Source organism: Notamacropus eugenii, chromosome 2 (assembly GCF_028372415.1).
Source record: "Notamacropus eugenii isolate mMacEug1 chromosome 2, mMacEug1.pri_v2, whole genome shotgun sequence".
NCBI lineage: Eukaryota > Metazoa > Chordata > Mammalia > Diprotodontia > Macropodidae > Notamacropus > Notamacropus eugenii.
The window spans coordinates 323,737,735-323,760,597 of record NC_092873.1 but is presented as its reverse complement, the minus strand read 5'-3'; the positions used below and the strand labels follow the sequence as shown (position 1 = coordinate 323,760,597).

Genomic DNA, 22,863 nt, shown 5'->3' with positions numbered 1-22,863 from the left:
TATTCTTGAACTGCAGCCAATACAGTCACACTATCCCAGGAAAACAGGCATTCTTTGCTTATGCTGGTTTCCTTGCATGTAATATTGGAATATATTACAGGCATGGAGGGCAGCCCATGCTAAGGCCCAAGTGATGAGATGGAGAACAGGATGTATGAGGAACAGCAAACTCAATTTGTTTGGTGTTTAGAATTCAAGAAGGTGAAAATGAATAGGAAGAAGAAAGCTACATATCACTTTGAAATAAATGCTAATTGCTATCATTAAGGACCATAAAGCACATAATACAGAACCTAAAATCATCTGGTTCATGAAGAGTAAAATAGAATATTGTTATTTAAGAGTGGAATGTTTTGCAGGCTAGGGAATCAGGAAGCAAATATATAATCAACCTGCTTGTCATTTCCCAAGAATTTTGGGAGCTTTCAAACTATAGAAACCTGAGTTTTAATCTAGTAAAAAAAATGATTTAATCTTTAATCTAATTTTATCCTCTTGAAAGATACAGAGGTAACTTGAGATTTACATAAAATCTGATTGCTTTAGGTCTCCCTCTACTGTTTGTCTAAACCACTTCAAGCCTTTTACCTCAAGGATATCTGCAAATGTCTACTTATAAGAAGTCTGGGGGAAAGATTTTACTTTTCCTCCTAAGCTTATTTTATTTAGCAAAAGTTGTTAGTCAAATAAGTTGTAATTAGGATTGTAGTTGGTGAAATGCTGTGTTTATAAAGCTATATATTAGAGAATCATGTCAATGATGGAAGGGATCTCAGAGACAACCCAATCCAACCTGTACCTCAAGAAGAATCCTACTTCCCACATATCTGACAGTCATTCATCCTTTATACTTGAAGACCTATTATACTATGAGGAAGGATACACCACCTCTCAAGGGAGATTCTTCCATTAGTACTAATTATTTGCAAGTTTTTCCTTACATTATCAACTGTCTACTCATGTACTACAGAAATGAGCTAGCAGAAGTCACCCAAACAAGTTAAACAGATTCCCCACAGATTTATGCTATGTAATCTCAATGGGCTCTCGGTAACACAAGGCAACACTTTAACTGCTCCCTGATTCTCTATCCCACTCTGCAAACCACTTTCCATAACCCCCTCAGCTGGGGATTTCACCTCATACTTTACTGAGAAAGTAGAAGTCTTATGCAGTGAGCTCCCTCTTCTTTCTTTTCTCTACATGTTATATATAACCCCTTGATATCACACTCCATCTCTTTTCCTTTACTCCTCATCAATACTAACCACTCTATAAGTAGCCTTGATCACATCCCAGCTCATCTTCTCTAGAATGCCTCAATGATTGTCCTTTATCTATCTCTAGTCTTCATTTTCTGCCTATCCATTGATCTGCATTTAACAAGCAAAGGAAAACTTCTTTAATAAGGGAATGAGCTCCTTTGGGAGATAGTAGATTTTCCCTCACTGTGTGTATCATCAAGCAAAGGATGAATGTCTGTCAGATATGTTATGGGAGCAATTCTGCTTTGAGGCACAAGTTGGATTAGGTCCTGTCTACAAACATGTCCAGTGCTCTCCCACACATAAACCCCCATCCATTAAAACACAAACACACATACACATACACACACACACACCATAATTAGACCCTACCATCCCACCAGTCTCTCTGTCTCTTCCCTTACTCCTAGAAAACACTGTCTATACTCTTCCACTTTTCCTCCTCTTAATCTCTTGCCAATGCTTAACAATCTGGTTTCTGAACTCATCACTCAACTGAACTGGATTTCTTCAAAGTTTTCAAATGTGACTGCCTTCATTTATTCCTCAGAAATTTCCATTTCCTTGGCTAGTTTCTCATTTGTATCACCCTAGTTTAACTGGTTGTACACCAAGGTACTGTCTTGGACCTCTTCCTATTCTTGTTTTCTAATGGTGAACTTATCAGCTTCCATGACTGGCTTAATTATTACCTTCAAACAGATGACTCTTCAATCTAATTACAGCTCTAGCCCTTATCCTGAGGTTTGGCCCTACACTTGTAACTGCTTGTTGAACATTTTAAACTGTATGTCTCAGAAGTACAAAACTGGACTCTACTTTCTGCTCAAACTTGCTTTTCTTTTAAATTTTTCTATTTCTTTCAAGGGCACCACCTTGAAGTCATTCAGATTTACACCCTTGGCATTCTTCACGATTCCTTACCTTCCTCACCCACAGACAATAATGTACCAAATCCTATTGTTTCCATCTCTACAACAAGTCTCACATTTAATTCACCTATATGGCCAATCACCTCTTCAAGCCCTTATTACCTCTTCCCTCAGCTCAGAGTGCATGGCACTGATGCTCCACCTATATGAGTCTAGGAGTAACCATGGGGGTGTGTGTGTGTGTGTGTGTGTGTGTGTGTGTGTGTGTGTGTGTGTTGGGGGAGACGCTGAGACACTCCTACTATTCACCCCTATTGTTTCTGTTTCCCCACTGGTGTGCTTCCATTTATTAAAAAAAAAAAATCAGCCATAATAACCACTGTTTTTTAAAAATGAAACATTCATTAAATGACAATGTAAGAGTAGGAATGTTCATACTATTTACTCAAAAGCAAGCAAGCATGGGAATAATCAAAATATACCAGTCATTCAAAGACCTGTTTCATACTTCTTCCTCAATGCACAAAGTGTTCATGGAGGAGAACAGGTATACCCTTAGAGAAACCTAGAAGGGAGGGGGATAAAGAGGGGAACCTATTTGCCTGGAGCAACTCCTGACTTTATGTAGCAGGTCTTGATGTCCCGGGTCTCTTTAGAGACAGTATGCACCTCATGTAACCTGCTGAGCAAAACTACTTCTTCACTGTTTGGCTTCCCTTGTGGCTCTGAGCAAAGATGTTTCTCTGCCACCATTAGACCACTGAAGCAGTGTTAGTTTCTTTTAATATAAAACCCTAACCCTTGGCAGGGTGCTGAGAAAATGTTAAGCTCTTTTAGCAAAATATATCACCTATGCTCAAAACAGTTTAGAAGCATGTGTTTTTAAACTTATCCTTTCCCATTTCTTAAGCTACAGAGGGTGCTATAGGACAAAACAGTCATCAATTAGAAAGTTTCCCTCTCTCAGTCTGTAGATGACAATAGAGGGCAAAAAGCCAAGATGCCTCTCGGAAGCAGGTGATGCTGCTTTGCTCAAATCATATTCCAGAAGCTGCAGAATCAATCTGGCTTCTGTCAACTCTCTCAGCCAACTCAGCCTTTCTCTAGCCAATAAGATCTCAGCAAAGCAGTCACCCTTCCATGGCTCCCAGGAATACAGGTGCATAGCTTGCCCATCAGCTCAGCTCCTGTGCTTCTGTATTTTGTCTTTTTAAAATAACTTCTCCCTTTATCTTCTGTGTCCTCTATCCCTGACTCCAACTTCTTCCTTCACATAACTGATTCCTACAGTCCTCAATAGCAGGGTTTCTTAGCCTACTTTTTTTTTTGACTGTGTTTATTTACTTTTCTTTGGCAGTGTTTACTAAAACCTATGAACCCCTTCTCAGAATAATTATTTTAAATGCCTAAAATAAAATATGTAGCGTTTCAAAGGAAATAATTTATATTGAATATAGTTATTAAAATACTAAAAAAAAAAAAGAGATGGTCTTACTCCTTATGAAGCCCCACCCCTCCATCTGCACAAGTGAAGTCATCGTATTATATCTTGTCCAACAGACTGCCCCCTCTGTCATCTCAGATTTATTACTTATGTTCAATCTCTGTCTACTGGCTCCTTCCCTACCACCTAGAAACATGCCCATTCTAAAACAATCACTTCTGATTCTTTCATCCCTCCTAATATCCCTTAGTTCTTCTGCCCTTTGTGGACAAACTCTTTCCAAAAGGCCATTTATAACAGATCCCTCTACATTCTCTCCTCTCACTTACCAACATACCTTACAATTCAGTTTTCTAAATCATTTCGCTAATACCACTCTCTCCAAAGTTACCAATAACCTCCTAACTGCCAAATCCAATGGCCTGTTCTCTCTCCTCATTCTCCCTGACCTCTCTGTAGCCTTTGACAGAGTTGATCACACTGTCCTCGTTGATAGTCTCTTCTGCCTAGGCTTTTGGAACACCATTCTCTCCTGGTTCTCATTCTACCTATCTGACCATTCCTTTTCAGTCTCCTTTGCTGGATCCTCATCTAGGTCATGCCCTCTAACCACAGATGTTCCTCAGGGATCTGTCTTGGGCCCTCTAGTGATCTCAGCATGGATCTCTCTATGCTGACCTCTAACTCACAATCCAACTGCCTTTCAGACATCTCAAATTGGATGTCCAACAGACATTTTAAACTAAAACGTACTCAAATCTGAACTCATTACTTTTCCTCCTAGATCCTCCTCTCCTTCCTACCCTATTACTGTAGAGAGCAACACCATTCCCCCAGTCCCTTAGGCTCCCAAATTAGGAATCATCCTTGATTCCTCACTATCTGTCATTCTGCTACTGCCCAAATCCAATCTGCTGCCAAGGTCTGTCAACATTTCTCCAATATACCACCCTTCTCTCCTCTGACATTGCCAGCACTCTAGTGTTGGGCCCTTATAACCTCACATCTAGACAGCATAGCCTGATGATGGCTCTGCCTGCCTCACATCTCTCCCCACTCCAATCCATCATCCATACAGCCACTAAAGTGATTTTCCTAAAGTACAGGTTCAATCATGTCACCCCCTTTACTCAATAAACTCTAGCAGCTCTACTATTGTTTCCAGCATCAAAAACAAAATGTTCTGTTTGGCCTTCTAAGTTCTTTATAACCTATCCTATCCTCCTCCCCAACTCCCAGCTTCCCAGGCTTCTTATACATCGCACTCTACTATGTACTCTCTGATTAAGTGATAATGGTCTCCTGGCTGTTCCTTGAATAAAATATTCTACCTCTTGGCTTTGGACATTTTCTCAAGCTGTCCTGGCAAACCTGGAATGCTTCTCCATCCTCATCTCCATCTGCTGGCTTCCTTCAAGCCTTAAGTAAAATTCATTCTTCTATAGAAGACTTTCTCAATCCCTTTTAATTCTAGTTCCTTCCTTCTAATTCTTTCTTATTTATCATACATATATATGTGTGTATATAACTTGTTTGTACATATTTAATTAATATAAGTATATGTATATAGCTTGTTCAAAAGTATCTGTATGATTCTTGCCTCCTTATTTAGACTGAGATCCTTAAGGGCAGAGACTGTCTTTTTGTCTTTTATATATCTAGTGTAGAGTGCCTTGTACATAGTAGGTACTTAATAAATATTCACTGACTGATCAAAAGAGCTATCTAATTTGTAGTTTATCAAGTATATCCTTCAAAACTCTGAAAAGTTATACATAGGTAAACTGCTGAGCCACAATGTGCTGTACCTGTTTTTAATGTAGTCAGTGCTCTGGCTTCAAATAGGTCCCATCATTACACTTAGCTGAGGGTGAGAGCTGGTTTTCCCCTCAGGTTCTCAGTCTGTGTCTTTATGTAATATTTTAATACAAGGGGCTGAATTTCTTCTCAAATTATTTTACTAGTGTTCCTTGTACAAAAATGCTTTTTTCTGTCCCTTTCAAAAATTAAAATATTTCTATAACATGACATATTCAAATAACATATAACAAAGGCAAAGTGCCTTTTATTTTGCTTAACTAGTGAACATTTGCAGACCTCTGCAAATTAAAAATTCAGTATAAGAGATAGACAAACAACACACACACACATCAAAATATAATAAAGATACTTTACACTGGATCAATGCAAGATCTCTAACTTTCTCATTCATGACAATGAATTTATATATATGTATGTATGTATATAAATAGCTCATATAGTCTAAAGAAATTATTCTTATTGATGAAAAACATTATACATAAGAAAAAGTAAATATTCTTATTCATTAACATCACTATATGGCATACAAAGAACAAAATGTATATTATCAATATATGAAGAGAATTACAAAAAAATACAGTACAAAAGTATAGTTTTTATAAACAGTAAAAAAAAAGCAAACTCAAATTTGAATAAAAATGAATTTTATAAAAATGTGAAATGTAGTTATTTATATACATACCACCACAAATCATCTCTCCTGTTTTACTTGATACGTTGGACATAAGCCTATGACCACTCATAAGTTTAATAGTTTTGAATTTTAAAATTCCAGATTAGTTACTGTAAAAATAACTTTGTACTAACTTTGTGTCAGCACTGTGCACTGTATTCTCTACCTAATGCTATATAGTATGAGGGGAAAATTTGGCCTAGATTTAATTCTCTCATCAATTGAATTGATATTCCTCTGTGAAAGAGATAAATGTGATGAAACTATCATGGTAGGGAGGGGAAGGAGAAAGAGAGGGAACAATATGCCATTGCTTTATTGTCATCTTAACTGTAATATTCTTCAGTTCAAGGCATACTTTTGGAGTTTTTGAAAGCAACATCATTTTCATTAGTTCTACATGCTGACTTTTGGAACAAGCTGAGTGTCTACGGTCTTGGAGTGCTCCTTCATACATGTATCAGTTTCCTATGTTGTAGCTAAAGGGCTTCTAGTTACTTTTGACCTTTTACACACATCATTTTGTAATATTCTCTTCAACTGAGATCTCACACAAATATCTGTAAGCTTTCTGGTCAAGAGATTATATGCCACACAGTTTTTGTACTGAGCACAATTCTAAAAGCTGAGCCTTTAAGATTTTCTAATAATTTACTTGGTTTTTTTTTCTGCTTTGAGTATCTGTCAATATTGTAAAGCTTGAATTATATTGCAGCCCAAACATTCCATGTTTCTTCCCCGGGAAGAGACAAGGATCCTTCCCTTAGAAAAGTCCTAACCTAAGTATATTATGCCACTGTAATATAATAGCATATGCTAGACTGGGAAAATCTAATAATATCTATAAATTGTTTGTGGTATTTCAAAGAGATTTTTATTTCAAGTTAACTCAAAGAATTTATCTACAGATAATCCCTCATGAAAGACAACATTTTAACTCTATTAAGTGTCCTCTTATTCTCTCTGAAAAGTATAGTTATCAAAGTTCAATTACTTTTTGAAACTCCAATCCTATTAGGAATTTTGGAGGTGTCTACATCATCAAGTAGTTTATAGAAAACAGATATGGTTTTATTTTTCCCCCTTGTATCTCTTAGTATTGCACATTCCCTATATTTCCAATAACATTTTGTAAAACATCCTCAATATACCATAATCTTTATATTTCCAAAGAATTTTTCAAAATAGTCTCAATATTTTTATTGCTTAAGTCATATGATATCCCCTTGACTACAAATCCTCTGTGGCTTTATCTTCATTGCTAAGCATTTATGCTTTAGACATTTTTTTTATTCTTTTGTCTTTTGATTCGTGTGTAAATTGGATTTAAGTGAGGCAGAGTTGCATGAAGTTGTCAGCCTCACTCTCTCCTCCAGAGTCATTATAGTCCAGTGGCAGGACAGAGTCAAGATGGCTGGCGATGGCTCAGGATGCAGTGGATGACCTTGGCGTCTTCAGTATCTAACCAAGCTCTAAGTGCTTCACATCACCTGCTTCATCTGCCTTCATGGCCGTTGGAACAAATTGTTCTCATCTGCCCATTCCACTAGATGAAGTCTTTACATGCTTGGGGTAGACACCCCCTTAACTCACCAATGGGTTTGAGAACCCTTGGCTAACCTCAACCTGGTTTGGCCTGTCTGCCAAAATGGTTTACCAGAGTGTGGCCATTATGCATGCTGCAGCTTCTTGGAGCCACAGGTACAAGGTTAGGTGGCACAAGTGGACACCAAAGGTGGAAAGAGCCCCGAAAAGGGCTCAGCAGACATCACACCAAAGGTACTGGTCGTTCCTGAACACACCCTACACCCCTTTAGACATGTTACATTATCATTATTCATATTAACTCATATATTTAACAAAAGGAGCAGTAAATCAAAAGATATTAACTTAAGTATTCAAATAATCTAATTGTTTTTATATGCAACTGGGAAATAAGATATACAGGCAATGGGGTATAGAAATCTATCTTGCCCTACAAGAAAGTGAGGGGAAGGGGAATAGGAGGAGGAATGGGGATGTAGAGGGGAGGATAGACTGGGGAGAGGGGTAATCAGAATACTTCTACTACCTACCACTGCTGCTCCTGAGGCCCACCAGAGAGCTTCCCATTTACACAAATTCCCAGATTACACAAATTTCCCAAATTCAGTGATGCTACCCTTGGGTATTAAACATAAAACATTTATGTAACAAAAAGACAAAAGGAAGAATAATTCTGACATTTGCTCAGTTGAAAGAAAAGGCAACAATAATTAAAATATAACACTAACAATAAAATTGGTTCATGCTCTCTGACTGATGTACTGTAAGTAGAGTAAGGAAAACGAACACATACACAAACCTGAAAAGAGGCATAAAAGTAGGGAAATGTATATGTTTGCAGCTGAGAACTGTAGATAGAATGTTCTCCAAACTGATCTGTCTTCCCCCAGTCCTTGCCCCTTCTAATCTATATTACACACCACTGCCAAAGTGATTTTCCAGAAGTGTAGGTCCGGTCAAGTCATTTCCCTACTTATAAATTCCCTAATGCTGCTCAGTTTATAAATATACACTCCTTTGTTCAGCATTTAATTACCTTTTTACAACTTGGACTTTCAAGGCTGATTTTACATTTCCACTTTTCTCACACTTAACAGGGTTTTCCTGATTCCTCCTACCTCTCATCATTGGTTGCTAATATCTTCTGTGCAAAATTATCTTGCTTTTATGTTGTATTGTGTGTGTGTGTGTGTGTATGTGTGTGTGTGTGTGTGTGTGTGTGTGTGTGTGTGTGTAGTTTTCCCTGATGGAAAGAAAGCTGCTTGTGAGGAGGTATTACTTTGTCCATTGTATTTGTATCCACAACAATTAGCACAGTGCCTAGCATATAGTAGGCACTAAATAAATGCTTATTGATTTACTGTATCCTAATTTGTCTCTTTGCAACTTCCTTACATTATTCCTAGCTCTGTCCTTTGGAATATAATTACATATTTAGAAATCAACCACAAAAACTCAAGGTTACACACTTGAAAGTTTGAAGGTCCTTATACTATGGACAGACATCTGAGTCTGGCAGTCTGTGTAAATAATTTGATCCTTATTTAAATGGAAGACCTGTTAACTAAGAAAATCTCCATGGTAATTAACTTATGTATAACTATCTTATTATTGCTATAAGACTTTGTCCTAATACTAACACGAAATCCTGTACAGAGTAGGTCCTTGATAAACATTTGTTGAATTGAATTATAAGGCCTAAGATCATGGGAATTCTTTCTATGTCATCCTCTAAAAACAGCAGTAGAGAGCTTAGATGTTTTTTGATAATGGTGCTTAAATTTGACATTTTAATTAGTTTAAAACTTGCATTTTCAACCTATCATTCACTAACAGGCCAACTTACCTCAGGAATGGGATCAGAGAGAAGACTGTAGAGTTTCTCATGGGCACTGTCCCTCACACCACACCACCTTGCTGAATCAAAATTTTGCCAAATCCGTCCTAGGCAGATGGCTACCCACTGGCGCAACAAAGGGTGGGGGTCATTCAGTTGCTCCAGACAAATGGCAATCAGGTTGCCTTGAAGACAGGCTTCCTAGAAAAAGAAAAAATGGTCCCCTGATTATGTAGGAAAAATTGAGGAGGGGCCTACATGATTTACACAACATCAAAGTTTCCCTACTACTCAAATTTTTGGCTAATAAAGCTTCCAAGGTGTGTTGATGAGATCATACTTGAAATCATGATATTTGAGGCAGCAATCTCCATATTTTAAATAAAGAGAAAGGAACAGGGTTCTATAAAGTTCTCTACCTTCCTTTCCATGTCCAGTATTATTCTTCCATAATTCCAATATTCTTTTGAGTTTGTGACTTTTATTTAATGTCAGAGCAACAGTTTTATCTGATCACAAAACAAGATAGCTAGTATTCTATCTCTTTTTCTGCTTGTGGACCATAAATTTTATTTTGAAATGATTCTGGATCTCCCTGCACCTAATCCCTTCCCTCTGAGATTACCTTCCATTTAAATCAGACATATCTTGTATGTCCATAATTATTTGCACATTGTCTTTCTTGTTAGAATATGGGCTCCACAGAACCAGGAGAACTTTATGCACAGCAACAGCCACAGTGTGTGAGAGTTTTTTCTGGTAGACTTAGATTTTTGTAATAACACAAGAACTTCTGAAAAAAAAAAAATCCCAATGGTGGACCTCAAGGCAAAATGCCTTCCACACTCAGAGAGAGAAATATGGAAGTCACTCACATAATGTAGCAGATCATGTTTGTGTATGTGTATCTGTTTGTCTATCATGTTCTGATTTGTTATACGGATTCTTTCATTTATCTTAGTCTGACTACATAGCATGACTATAGTGAAAATATACTCAATAGGAAAGTATATGTAGAATCTATACAGAATTGTATGCAGTCGTGGGGAGGGAGGGAGGTAGTGGGGGGTGGGTGGGGAGGGATAAAATCGCAATTGTATGGCAGTGATTGTTAAACATTAAAAAAATAAATAAATAAATAAATAAATTTTAGCAACCCACTCCTGTAAAAAAAAAAAAAAAAAAAAAAAAGAATATGGGCTCCATGAAAGCAGAGACTACATTTTTGCCTTTCTTGGTACCCCTAATGTTCAGCACCATTCACATTAGGTGCTTAACAAATGCCTGAACACTGCAATCATTTGACAGATTGAACCAAATCATGTAGCAAATGAATTCATTAAACATGATTCATAAAAATTTATAGTAAATATAGTACTGAACAAAGTGATGGACCAGTGGGGTGGCTGGAAGAAGGAGGCTACAAGACACACACTCACCTGTCCTGTGTTATAGCTATTGACAATCACAGCCAGAATGAAAGCAGTCATGGTCCTATGTTCAGCCTGCATGAAAAATAAGACATTCACTTTCAGTCATGCATCTGTCTCCTTTTGGGGTAAAACTCCACCACTCCTATGGCTGACCAACGTCACCCTGTCCAGGCCTTTATGATACAGTCATGCTTTTTGGTCTACTCAAAAAACAAACAACTAAACAAATCTGGACTCTCTAAATAAACATGACAGCACTATGAGAATAACTTCATTTCTCAAAGGAGAAAAGTTGTCTCCCAGAAAGACTAATAATACAGAAGAATAAGAAAGTTAATATGATAAAAACAATTTGGTTAATTATGAGATTTATCAGGTCTTTTCCTTCTGTCCCATTTCATATCAGTATGCTCTCACACTTGGGTATGTTTGTCCTAAAATGCAGAATTAGCCTTCTTTTCATTCCTTTTATATGAATTCTAATGTGCTGAGGAATCAGGTTAGTGATTATTTACAAAGATAAATTAAGGATACTGTAATCTTGCTTATAAATTTTAACTATATATGATATCTTAATTAAAAATCGAGGTTAATGTATATAAATAATTGTTCACACAAAACTTCTTATTTATAATACTTTCTTTTCCTTGGGAACATATGTTAGGAGGCCAACAGTACAAGTACCTCTGTTATCTGGAATGGTTACAGGAATGGAGGGTTCTGGATAATCAAATATTCTAGTTCAACTAAATAAACTCAACAAATATTAGATTAAGTATTTACTATGTGTTCAAAATTATACTAGGAGCTTCAAGAGACAAGCAGGTTTTATAAAACATGATTAACAGTTACCATATATCTGACACATGAATGAACAATTTTCAAAGAATCTAAATAAAATAAAATATATTTGAAAATAAAACTTAAAGTGAAAACAGTTCAATCTTTTGTAATGACTCAGGAGACATTTCATGAAATAAAATCATCACTCTAAATGTAAATTATCATTTTGTTGTAGATGTGCAGTTAGTTAATAGAGTTCTGTTAATAAAATCCTAGTAAATCACCTTTTCCTATATTGCAATGAAAACACCAGTGAGAAGAGATATTTTTTATGAAATTCATTTGTCCCATTTAAAAGCAGGGATGAAAAAGTCACTGGCATAACATAATATTAAGCAAAGAGTGCTGTTTAAAATTCAGAGGATGCTAAAATAGTAGTTGGGATTTCCTGTGGTTGGGTATGAAACCAACCAGACCTTTTTTTTTTGATGAATGAGTGTCTTGAGGTCTGTAGTCCTCATAAAAACAGATACTGCAATTGTGTATCACACAGTCAGATTCACACAACAATTCTTGAGAATGTCTGAAAAGAGCAATTATATTTGTTCTTACTGGCATGTAAGGGTCTGCCAAGACAGAAAGGAAATATTTGTGACCGTTGTCCTTCACGAGATCAGCTTGGCATGACTGAGGAGAAAAAAGAAAAAAAGAAGGGAAAACAGTGAGCACAGTTACCTGAACGGAATTTCTTTCTGCCTCTTATGATATATGAATGAATGAATGTACCATGAATATTTTATGGCTTAATCATTTTCTCCCCTCAAGCCCAATTTTCATTTGAAAAAATAGTGAGTTGTTGCTTGCAGACAAATTCTCTGTGGTTATGGATAAATTGCTAGAATCTTATGTGTACTCAGAAATGAAATGGTCCTGTGCTATAGTCTCTGAAAAAAATATGATCTGTGTAGTGGAAATAGGCAAAGGCATCACAAATTATTGGGAACAGCCCAGTTACTGGGAGACAATTTGAGAGATGGCCTATAGGCAAAGAATATCTTTACAGACACTCCTACTTCCTACACAATCAACTGATCAATCTACAAGCATTTACTAAGAGCTTACTAAGTGCCAGGCAGTGTGCTAAGCCTGAAGATACAAAGAAAAGCAAAAACACTGAGCTCGCCCTCAAGGAGCTCACATACAAGTATCTAGTGTAAATGGGAGGCTATCCCAAAGGAACTGGGGGAAGGGGAAAAAGGGAGGGATCTGGAAAGGCCTCTTGCAGGATAGGGGATCTGAGCTGAGTCTTGAAGAAAGCCAAGGAAGCCAAGTAAGTGGTGGAGGTTGGAAGGACAGCATTCTAGGGACAGGTAGTGCAGAGTTAGGAGGTATGTATAATGTGAAAGGAATAGCCAGACCAGTGTTAATTGATCCATGAATACGTGGAGTGAAGTAGAATAGAAGAAGACTGAAAAGTTAGGAACAGGCCAGGTTGCAAAGGGCTTTAAAAGCCAGAGAGAATAGGCCAATAAGCCCCAAAGAGAAGAGAGAAAGAAGAAAAAGTATTATGTGAAAAAAATTTATTGCCACTATTTTGATGGTGACAAGGAACTGGAAAATGAGGTGGGACAATCAATTGGAGAGTGGCTAAACAAATAATGCCATATGAATGTAACAGAATACACTATGCTATAAGAAACAATGAAGAGTCCAGTTTCAGAGAAAAAGGGGAAGACTTTAATGAACTGATGCATAGCTCAGTAAGCAGAAACATGAGAAAAAAAATTATACTGTAAGAACAACATTCTAAAGACCAACAAGGTTGCAGTACTTAAGAACTCTGATCAATGCAATGATCAAACATGATTCCAGAGGACTGATGATGAAGAAAGCTACACAGTTCCTGATAGAAAGGTGACCAACTATTCCAAACTAATAAACATTTATATAATATTTACATAACTATAATCATAAAACTACACACGCAGAATGAAAAACACCTTTTTGGACATGGTCAATATGGAATTTTTATTTTTTATTATTTTTTTTGCTTGACTCTGTTATCACTTACAAATGTTTTGAATTTCTTATTCAGTGGGGGAAAGGAAGTGGCAGAAAATGAGAGGGAGAGAAAAAAATGCTTGCTAAATGAAAAAAAGTATTTAAAAGTCCAACAGAGAATTTTATATTTTAGAATGGAGGTAACTGGGAATCACTGTAGTTTATGAACAAGAAGAGGTAATGTGGTCAGACTGTGTTTTAAGTAGATCACTTTTTAAAAAAAAAAATGTTTATTTATTTTCAGTTTTCAACATTCATTTCCACAAAATTTTGAGTTCCAAATTTTCTCCCCATCTCTCCCCTCCCTCACCCCATAACACCTTGCATTCTGATTACCCCTTCCCTCAATATGCCCTCCCTTCTATCACACTCCTCCTTTCCCTTACCCCCATTTTCTCTCTTTTCTTGTAGGGCAAGAGAGAGTATTATAACTCATTACCTGTATTTCTTAGTTCCCAGTTGTATGCAAAAACATTTCTCAATATTCGTTCCTAATACTTTGAATTCCAACTTCTCTCCCTTCCTCCCTCCTCACCCATCCCCACTGAGAAAGCAAGCAACTCAATATAGGTTATATATGCGTAGTTTTTCAAAAGACTTCCATAAGTCAAGTTATATAAGACTAACTTTATTTCCCTCTATCCTATCCTGTTCCCCATTTATTCTATTCTTTTTTGACCATGTCCCTTCCCATAAGTGTTTACTTCTAATTATGCCCTTCTCTCATTTGCCCTCCCTTCTACATCCCCCTCACCTTATGTGTCCCCTTCTCCCCTACTTTCCTGTAGTGTAATACAGATGTTCATACCAAATTGAGTGAGCATGTTATTCTCTCCTTTAGCCAAATGTGAAGAGATTAAGCTTCACTTTTCCCCTCCATTGAAAAAGCTTTTTCTTGCCTCTTTTATGAGTGATAATTTGCCCATTCCATTTCTCCCTTTCTCCTCCCAATGTATTCCTCTCTTACCCCTTCACTTTATTTTTTTTTAGATATTATCCCTTCTTATTCAACTCACCCTGTGCTCTGTCTATATTATATATGTATGTATATATATACATATACACATACATGTGTGTATAATCCCTCCAACTACCCAAATACTGAAAAAAGTCAAGAGTTACAAATATTATCTTTCCATGTAGCAATGTAAACAGTTCAACTTAGAAAGTCCTTTATGATTTCTCTTTCCTGTTTACTCTTTCATGCTTCTCTTGATTCTTGTGTTTGAAAGTCAAATTTCCTTTTCAGCTCTGGTCTTTTCATCAAGAATGCTTGAAAGTCCTCTATATCATTGAATGACCATTTTGTCTCCTGAAGTATTATACTCAGTTTTGCTGGGTAGGTGATTCTTGGTTTCAATCCTAGTTCCTTTGACTTCTGGAATATCCTATTGCAAGTCCTTTGATCCCTTAATGTAGAAGCTGCCAGATCCTGTGTTATTCTAATAGTATTTCCACAACACTTGAATTGTTTCTTTCTAGCTGCTTGCAATATTTTCTCCTTGACCTGGGAACTCTGGAATTTGGCTACAATATTCCTAGGAGTTTCTCTTTTTGGATCTCTTTCAGGAGGTGGCCAGTGGGATTCTTTCAATATTTATTTTGCCCTGTTGTTCTAGAATATCAGGGCAGTTTTCCTTGAGAATTTCATGAGATGATATCTAGGCTCATTTTCTGATCATGGCAGGTAGTTCCATAATTTTTAAATTGTCTCTCCTGGATCTATTTTCCAGGTCAGTTGTTTTTCCAATGAGATATTTCACAATATCTTTTATTTTTTCATTCTTTTGGTTTTCCTTTGTAATTTCTTGGTTTCTCATAAAGTCATTGGCTTCCATCTGCTCCATTCTAATTTTAAAGAACTATTTTCTTCAGTGAGCTTTTGAACCTCCTTTTCCATTTGGCTAATTCTGCTTTTTAAAGCACTCTTCTCCTCACTGGCTTTTTGGACTTCTTTTTTTCCAACTGAGTTAGCATATTTTTAAACGTGTTATTTTCTTCAGCATTTTTGGGGTCTCCTTTAGCAAAATGTTGACTTGCTTTGCATGGTTTTCTTGCACTGATCTCATTTCTCTACCCAATATTTCCTCCACCTCTCTTACTTGATTTTCAAAATCCTTTTTGAGCTCTTCCATGGCTGAGAACATTGCATATTTATTTTGGAGGTTTTGCATGCAGAAGGCTTGACTTTTAGATCTTCCTCTAAAGACCTAAATTGTTCCTCCTCATTTGAAAGGATGGAAGAAAATACCTGCTCACCAAGAAAGTAACCTTCTATTGTCTTATTCTTTTTCCCTTTTTTGGGCATTTTCCCAGCCAGTTACTTGACTTTTGAGTCCTTTGTCAGGGCCAAGCTCAGGGCTGAGATTCAGATCAGAGGCTCAATTCCCCCAGAGGCTCTAGGAGGAGGGCTCCAAAAATGGAAGCTGCAGCTGCAGTGGCTGCTGCTGGGGTCCAGACCATACTCTCCTCTCCTGAGTGACTGAGCCTTCCCACTGACATTTGAAGCTGTCTGCGGCATTTGTGCTTTGAGCAATCTGGGAATTGCTGCTGCTGGTGGCTCCCTGAAGCCTGTTCAGGGTTCTGTCCCTGCCACATCGGGCTGTGCTCTGTGCTTCCCAGGTTGTGCTGAGTGCACTCCCTAAGTAGATCACTTTGGCAGGTGATTAGAGGATATATTGGAGTAGGAAGAGAACTGAGCAAAGAAGACCAACTGGAAGGCTATTGCAACATCCCAGGAGTGAGGAAATCAATGAGAACCTCTATCAGGCAGGTGGCTGTGTGATTTTTCAGATTTTCTATATCTACTAAGAACAAAGGACCCCAGATTTCTCAATTTTGGTCCCTATTCTCCCTTCCTAAAATTGTTTAATGTCTTTTTCTCTCCTAATCATAGCCAGTCTACTTGCTAGTTCAATAAACTAATACACATAGATATATGGCATTTAAATTTTACCCCCCCTTTTTTATGACCTTGATACAACTGTCATCAAACAATCATCATATAAGCAACAGAAAATGAGAACTATTTATGACACTATAAATCTTTAGTGAATACACTCTTTAAAAAAAAAGTATATAATAAATTGCACACAGAAGTCACAAAACCATCCTGATTAACTGCCACTCCTGTTCTCTACAATGCATATTTTAAAAAAATTTTCACTGCTGGTTTAAAAAACAAAAAATTTTATTGATATTTTCTGTTTCCCATATCACCTTATTACCTCTTGTATTCCTCCCTGCTATGAATATTTTTATACTTATGAGATCCTTTGACTGCTTCTCTGAATTTCTGGGATACATGCCTAATAGTGGTATGAGGTAGGTGCTTTTATTAAGCTGTTTTTGAGATAAGGAAACAGAAATTGAGAGGATGAAGCATTTGCCTAGGGTCATTAAAGTATTGTGTCTGTGGTAGCATTTGAACTTAGGTCTTTCTATCTCAAAAGTTTGCATTACATATACTATTCCACCCAATGCATTTTACAGTTAGGAGGGAAAATTGGGTCTACACAGGGGACTGAACTCTCTCCTGCAGAGAGGGACATATGATGTGATTTATACAGTATTATGGCAATCTATTCCTGAATTCTAAAGAGAAAATGCAAAACAGAGATTTGTCTATATGCTCCACCTAAAAAGTACACACTAATATAATCCTTGCCTTAAAATATATCTAGTTCTATAAAATTGTTCCTGATTGTGGAAACTTTTGCTTAGGCATGACTCAAGGTTATTAATTTCATTTTTTCTAAATTTATAATGTCTGGCATACTTATTCTTGTAGTTCATCCCTAAAATCTTTTTATAGGGGTGGGGAGAAGTAATGGATGATAGATTTTGAAGTCATATAAACTATCAATGTGAGTGCATCATATGTGGATTTAAATATATACATTCTGGTGTTTTACCTGGACTCTAATATATCAAAGATCCCAGAAGTCAACAAACATTTATTAAATATTTATTATGTGCCAAGTAATATGCTAAATATTGAGGATACAAAGAGAGTCATTTAAAAAATCCAGTCTTTGCTCTCAAGAAGCTCACAGAGGAATGGGGGAGACCACATATAAATAAGTATGTACAAACAAGATATATAAAGGATAAATTAGTAGTAATGCCAGAGGAAAAGCATTAAAATGAAAGAAGACTGGGAAAATCTTGTAAAAGGGCAAATGTTAGCTGAGACCTGAATGATGCCAGGGAAACCAGAAGGGAGCGATTAGGAAAGAGAATTCTAAGCATGGGAGACAGCAAGTAAAAATGTTCAGTCAGGAGATGGAGTTACACATAACATCAATGATCCTCTCCTATGTGGTCCCTAAAGTATTGTGTTTACAATGTGGTCTCTGAAAAACTTATCGTCATTAGTTAAGACCTTATAAATTCTGAACAAGATACGATGAGTCAGGGTTTTCCTACTGGGAAAAAAGTTAAATAAATAAATGTCTTCTTTAAAATTCTCATATCTTGTTTATGTGTGGACACTTTAAAGTTTACAGCTTTTTCAAATCAAGGGCTCAAAATATTAAGAGGTCTTTCAACATGCTTCCTTCAGATTCTAGGTCAAATTCTTAGAACCAAAGACTTAGAGCTAGAAGGGATGTTGGAGATGGTAGAGTTGAACACTTTTATATTACAGTTAAGGAAACTGAGGAACTTGGCCAAAGTTTTATAGGTAACTGGGATTCAAATCTAGATTCTTTGACTTCAAGTTCAGCTTTCTTCCGCTATATCCTATTGCTGTCAATTTGACTTTAAAGGATTTTTATATGTAGATGATAAGGCTGTGATAACACATAGGTTTACTTTGAAGTTTTATTTGTTATTAATTTATTTTCACTTGAATGATAAAGCAGATATTTTTGTCTTGACTTATCACTCATTGTACTTGAAAATAATAATAGTTCTATTTCAAAAATATTCATACTTCTAAGACAGAACGCCTCTCTTCTTTTAGTCTAAATTAGTGAAATAATTTCATTAAATTAATAAAATACTATTATTGTGTCCGACCTTTGTTGCCAAAGAAGATCATGCCATCAGAGAAATGATGACATGACTTGCACTTGACTTTGTTTTGAGTGAGGGAGGGCTGTGCAGGTCACCAGCCTCACTTCTCCTCCAGAGCCATCTGAATCCAGAGACCTGATATTCCTCAAGATGAGTGGAGATGACCCAGGATACACAGGGATATCTTGGGCCCTTTAGGCCACGGTCTTTGCAGGCACTCACTTAGGGTGAGGCAACGCCCATTCATTGAATAGGCCTTTTTAAGAAGTAGCCAGGGCATGGCCCCTTTAATGAGGTCAAGAAAAAGAAAGACATCAGGCTGGGTGGGAAACAGCAACTGTCACTCTCAAGCTAGAAGGGTCCAGAGGAGCCCTCAGGCAGGGCCCCAATGGAGTCCCAGTTTCAGAGTGCAGTAGGTTTAAGGTTTTGGGACAGGACAGGAGAGGAGAGGGGAGGGGAGGGAAAAGAAGGGGAGGAGAGGAAGGGAAATAGGAAAGGAGCCAGTAAAAACCCAAGTTAACTGGGCACCTTTTGCCCACTTAAGGGAGACCTTCTTAAACAGGCCTATTCAATGAATGGGCATTGCCTCACCCTAAGACCTTGGCCTAAAGGGCCCAAGGTCTCCCTGTGTATCCTGGGTCATCTCCACTGATCATGAGGAATATCAGGTCTCTGGATTCAGATGGCTCTGGAGAAGAAGTGAGGCTGGTGACCTGCACAGCCCTCCCTCATTCAAAACAAAGTCAAATGCAAGTCATGTCATCATTTCTCTGATGGCATGGTCTTCTTTGGCAACGAAGGATAAACACAATTATACTGTATTTCAGACAAATAATTATTAATAAATTTTTCTTTATGCAATACAATAATGGTATGGAAAAAGTACTAAACAGTGTGTTTTGCTCTGACTCCTTTATTAAAAGGCACCATATCCTCACCTCTACCTATGATACCTGCCTATTAGGAAAAGAAAACAAACCTTCAAATGAAAAAAACAAAACAAAAACACTCAACCAGCATCTGACACACTTTGCAAAACACTGAGTTCACTAGAGACTTAGGGGTTCAGAATAAATGAAGCAAAAAAGCCTGGCAGTTAAGAAATCTCCAAAGAAACCTTTTTTTTCCCTCAAGATTCTGTTTTTTGCCAGATCAAGATTTAGGCATGACATAATAAGGTCAGGGTAGAAGAGAGAGAAGAGAGAAAAGAGAGAATTCGATTATGAATGCATATATTACTTTTTTCCTAAACAATAAGCAAAAAAATAAAATTTTCACTTGGGTTTCAGCTCCACTGGCAGCTCTGGTTCTTTTCTGTGCGTTGAGAGTTAAGGGAATCATACTTTTTAAAAAATCGGAAATGCAATTGGGGTGGGGTTGGGAATGAAGAAAGGCAAATTACTGAAAGGAGGGTGATACAAAGGAAGATAAGAGAAAATATTTTAGTGTTCCAGCAGCTAATGATACAATCTGAAAGTAGACCAGATACCAAGGCAATGGAATTGAGGCCAAGTAAAAATTGTGAAACTTGGAAGGGCCTTTTCATTCTACTAACATAAAAAGTAAAGTCTAATACTTGGGCAGGAAAAAAACAATAAAAAAACAACCAGACTAAGGCTAACGGGAATACTTACATCACTTGTAGGTTATTTAACATCAAAGTGATACAACCTTCACAACTCTTCATAACTTACCCTCCCCCTGCCCTGCTTTTCCAGTTTTATCACAACTTAGTCCACATACTCTTCAATCCAGTGACACTGGCCTCTTTGTGCATTATCTCTGGTTGCTGCCATGGATAGAATATGTCTCCCTTTCTGCTGAAGGGCTTCCCTGACCTTTTTAAAGTCTCAATTAAAACACCATTTTCTATAGAAATTCTTTCTCAGTCTCTCTTAATACTGGTGCTTTCTTTTTAATTGTTTTCTATTTATGTAGTCTATATCTGGTTTGTATATACTTGTCTGCTTGATGTCGCCCCCATTAGAATGTGAGCTCCTTAAAGTCAGGGACTGTTTTTTGCCTCTTTTTGCATTCCTAGCACTTAGCACAGTGCTTGGCACATAGTAGGTACTTAATATTAAATACTCATTGACTGACTCATAATTGTCAAATGAGGCAAGGTATAATTTTAAAGAATTTTCAAGTGTCATCACAAAGAATATTGAACAATAGTAGGACAAAATATTCACCATCTTTTAAATTTAATAAAATTGCATCACAGATCAACAGACACATTTGATCTGATTTTTTTAACCAAGAGAAGATTCACAACACCAAAATGAGTTTTTAGTGTATTGTTACTAAGTGAGTTCAAAGATAGATATTTGGCTATGATGAAATGGCAGTTACACATCCAGCTTTTTAAAAAGACTACTTTCTGGGAAAATAATGTATTTATTGCAGAACTTCTGGCTGTACAAAGAATTAGGAATTAAGAGGGTATCCATAAATTGGGGTATGGCTGAACAGATTATGGTATATGAATATAACTGAATATTATTGCTCCCTAAGAAATGATGGAAGAGTTGGGTTCAAAGAAAGCTGAAAAGACTTGTGTGAACCTAAGTGAAACAAGGAGCACAACACTGTAAAGAAAGATTACTTTGACAGACTTAAGAACTCTGATCATATGATGGCCAATCAGGACTCCTGAGGATTATTGCTTCTTTATAGGTAGCAGAAAAGCAGTAACCAAGCAGAGAGATTCTTTAGAAGAGAAAAACAAAGAAAGGGAATGATCAAATGGAATAAGGCCCTGGAAGAGATGGGAGAGGATGGGATCAGGAGCACAAGGAGAGTCTTATCTTTGGTGAGGAAGTAGGTCACCTTTCCATAAGTGACTGGAGAAGAGACAGATGAAGTTGTAGAAAGGTTTTGAGGTGTGGAGCAGGGGAGATGAGAAAGCGAATTCATTTTTAGATGGTTGGAATTCCCTCAGAAAATCTGGAGGCCTGGTCATCTACTGAGATGGCATTGAGACTTTAAGGAGAGGAAAAGGCTTGTAACAGCTACTGTGGGAGCCAGATAATTAGTCAGTTAGGGAAGAATAAAAGGACTGAATTGGAGGAACAGGCTCTGTGGTCCAACCAGAGGCCAAGTTTCAAAGGAGTCTTTCTGGTCTGTTTTGTAGTGATAGTGTGACTCTTCCTGTTCCTGTGATTCATTCTGGTAACTTTTTCTACATTATTAATTAAACTAATAATTCCATGGCCCAAGCTGCCTAACGTAATACTTGATATTGGTACCACACAAAGAACTTGGAATTCAGATTTCTAATCCTCTGTGATAGCCACTAACTTTAACTGCTTTCAATATATGTTAAATTTGCTTAGGGCCACCAGGTCAAATATTGCTACTAATGAAAAAAACAAATGTACTGAGAATGAGAATGCAATGAGAAATAACATCTAGTGCTGCTGCCTTCTGCGTTATACAGTAAGATGTCAGTTTTCTCAAGTAAATCGTTTCAGTTTTATGTCTCTAGCAAGTATAAAAGAGAGGCACAAATGAATTGGTATTAATATGGGATGGGGAAAGGATGCATTCTTTATGTTTCTGCTTAAAAAATGAGTCCCTTTCTGGAAACCAAGATCTGGACAATTTATGTGGTGCTATCATACTAAACATATGCCTAGTATGGGAATATACTCAAGGACTGACCAGGATCCTGCTTCTCTCCCTGCTCTAGTCCAACTCTGCAGTGGTAGTGATTCAGTGCAGTCTAACTATTAATCACTGTACCTTTCAGTCAACACATTGAAAAACAGCTTCCCTTGATTGCCTTGAGCATCTAAGATAATACTTCACTTTCATTTGCAGGGCATACCCCTGTAGTCATTGTTTCTCCCATTAATCTTTCAAAAGAATAATCTATAAAAACCACCACCACCACAATCTAATTTACCAGTCAGACATGGTGGGTTGAAATGGATAAAATACAGCATTATACTGATGTGGCCACTACACTGATGCAGTCAATAAATAATAGGTTATAGACCTTCTGTCTCTTCCTCCTTCTCTTTTCACTTTTCATTTTGGGAAGGTGTTGACATTTTAAAAATCTTCATATTTGACAATCCAGAAGTTGAAAACAAATACTCTTCAACA

At 37.0% G+C, this 22,863-nt stretch overlaps 1 protein-coding gene across 10 annotated transcripts in view; it reads right to left on the bottom strand.

Moving 5' to 3' along the window:
• RPTOR (regulatory associated protein of MTOR complex 1) overlaps positions 1-22,863 on the bottom strand; it is a 503,724-nt gene that overhangs the window by 139,504 nt on the left and 341,357 nt on the right. For all 10 annotated transcript variants that reach the window (XM_072645257.1, XM_072645259.1, XM_072645258.1 and 7 more), the window contains 3 exons: positions 12,286-12,360; positions 10,897-10,962; positions 9,467-9,658 (listed from right to left, as the gene is read on the bottom strand). In XM_072645257.1, coding sequence (XP_072501358.1) covers positions 9,467-9,658; positions 10,897-10,962; positions 12,286-12,360 — 333 coding nt within the window. The remainder of the gene's footprint in view (positions 1-9,466; positions 9,659-10,896; positions 10,963-12,285; positions 12,361-22,863) is intronic.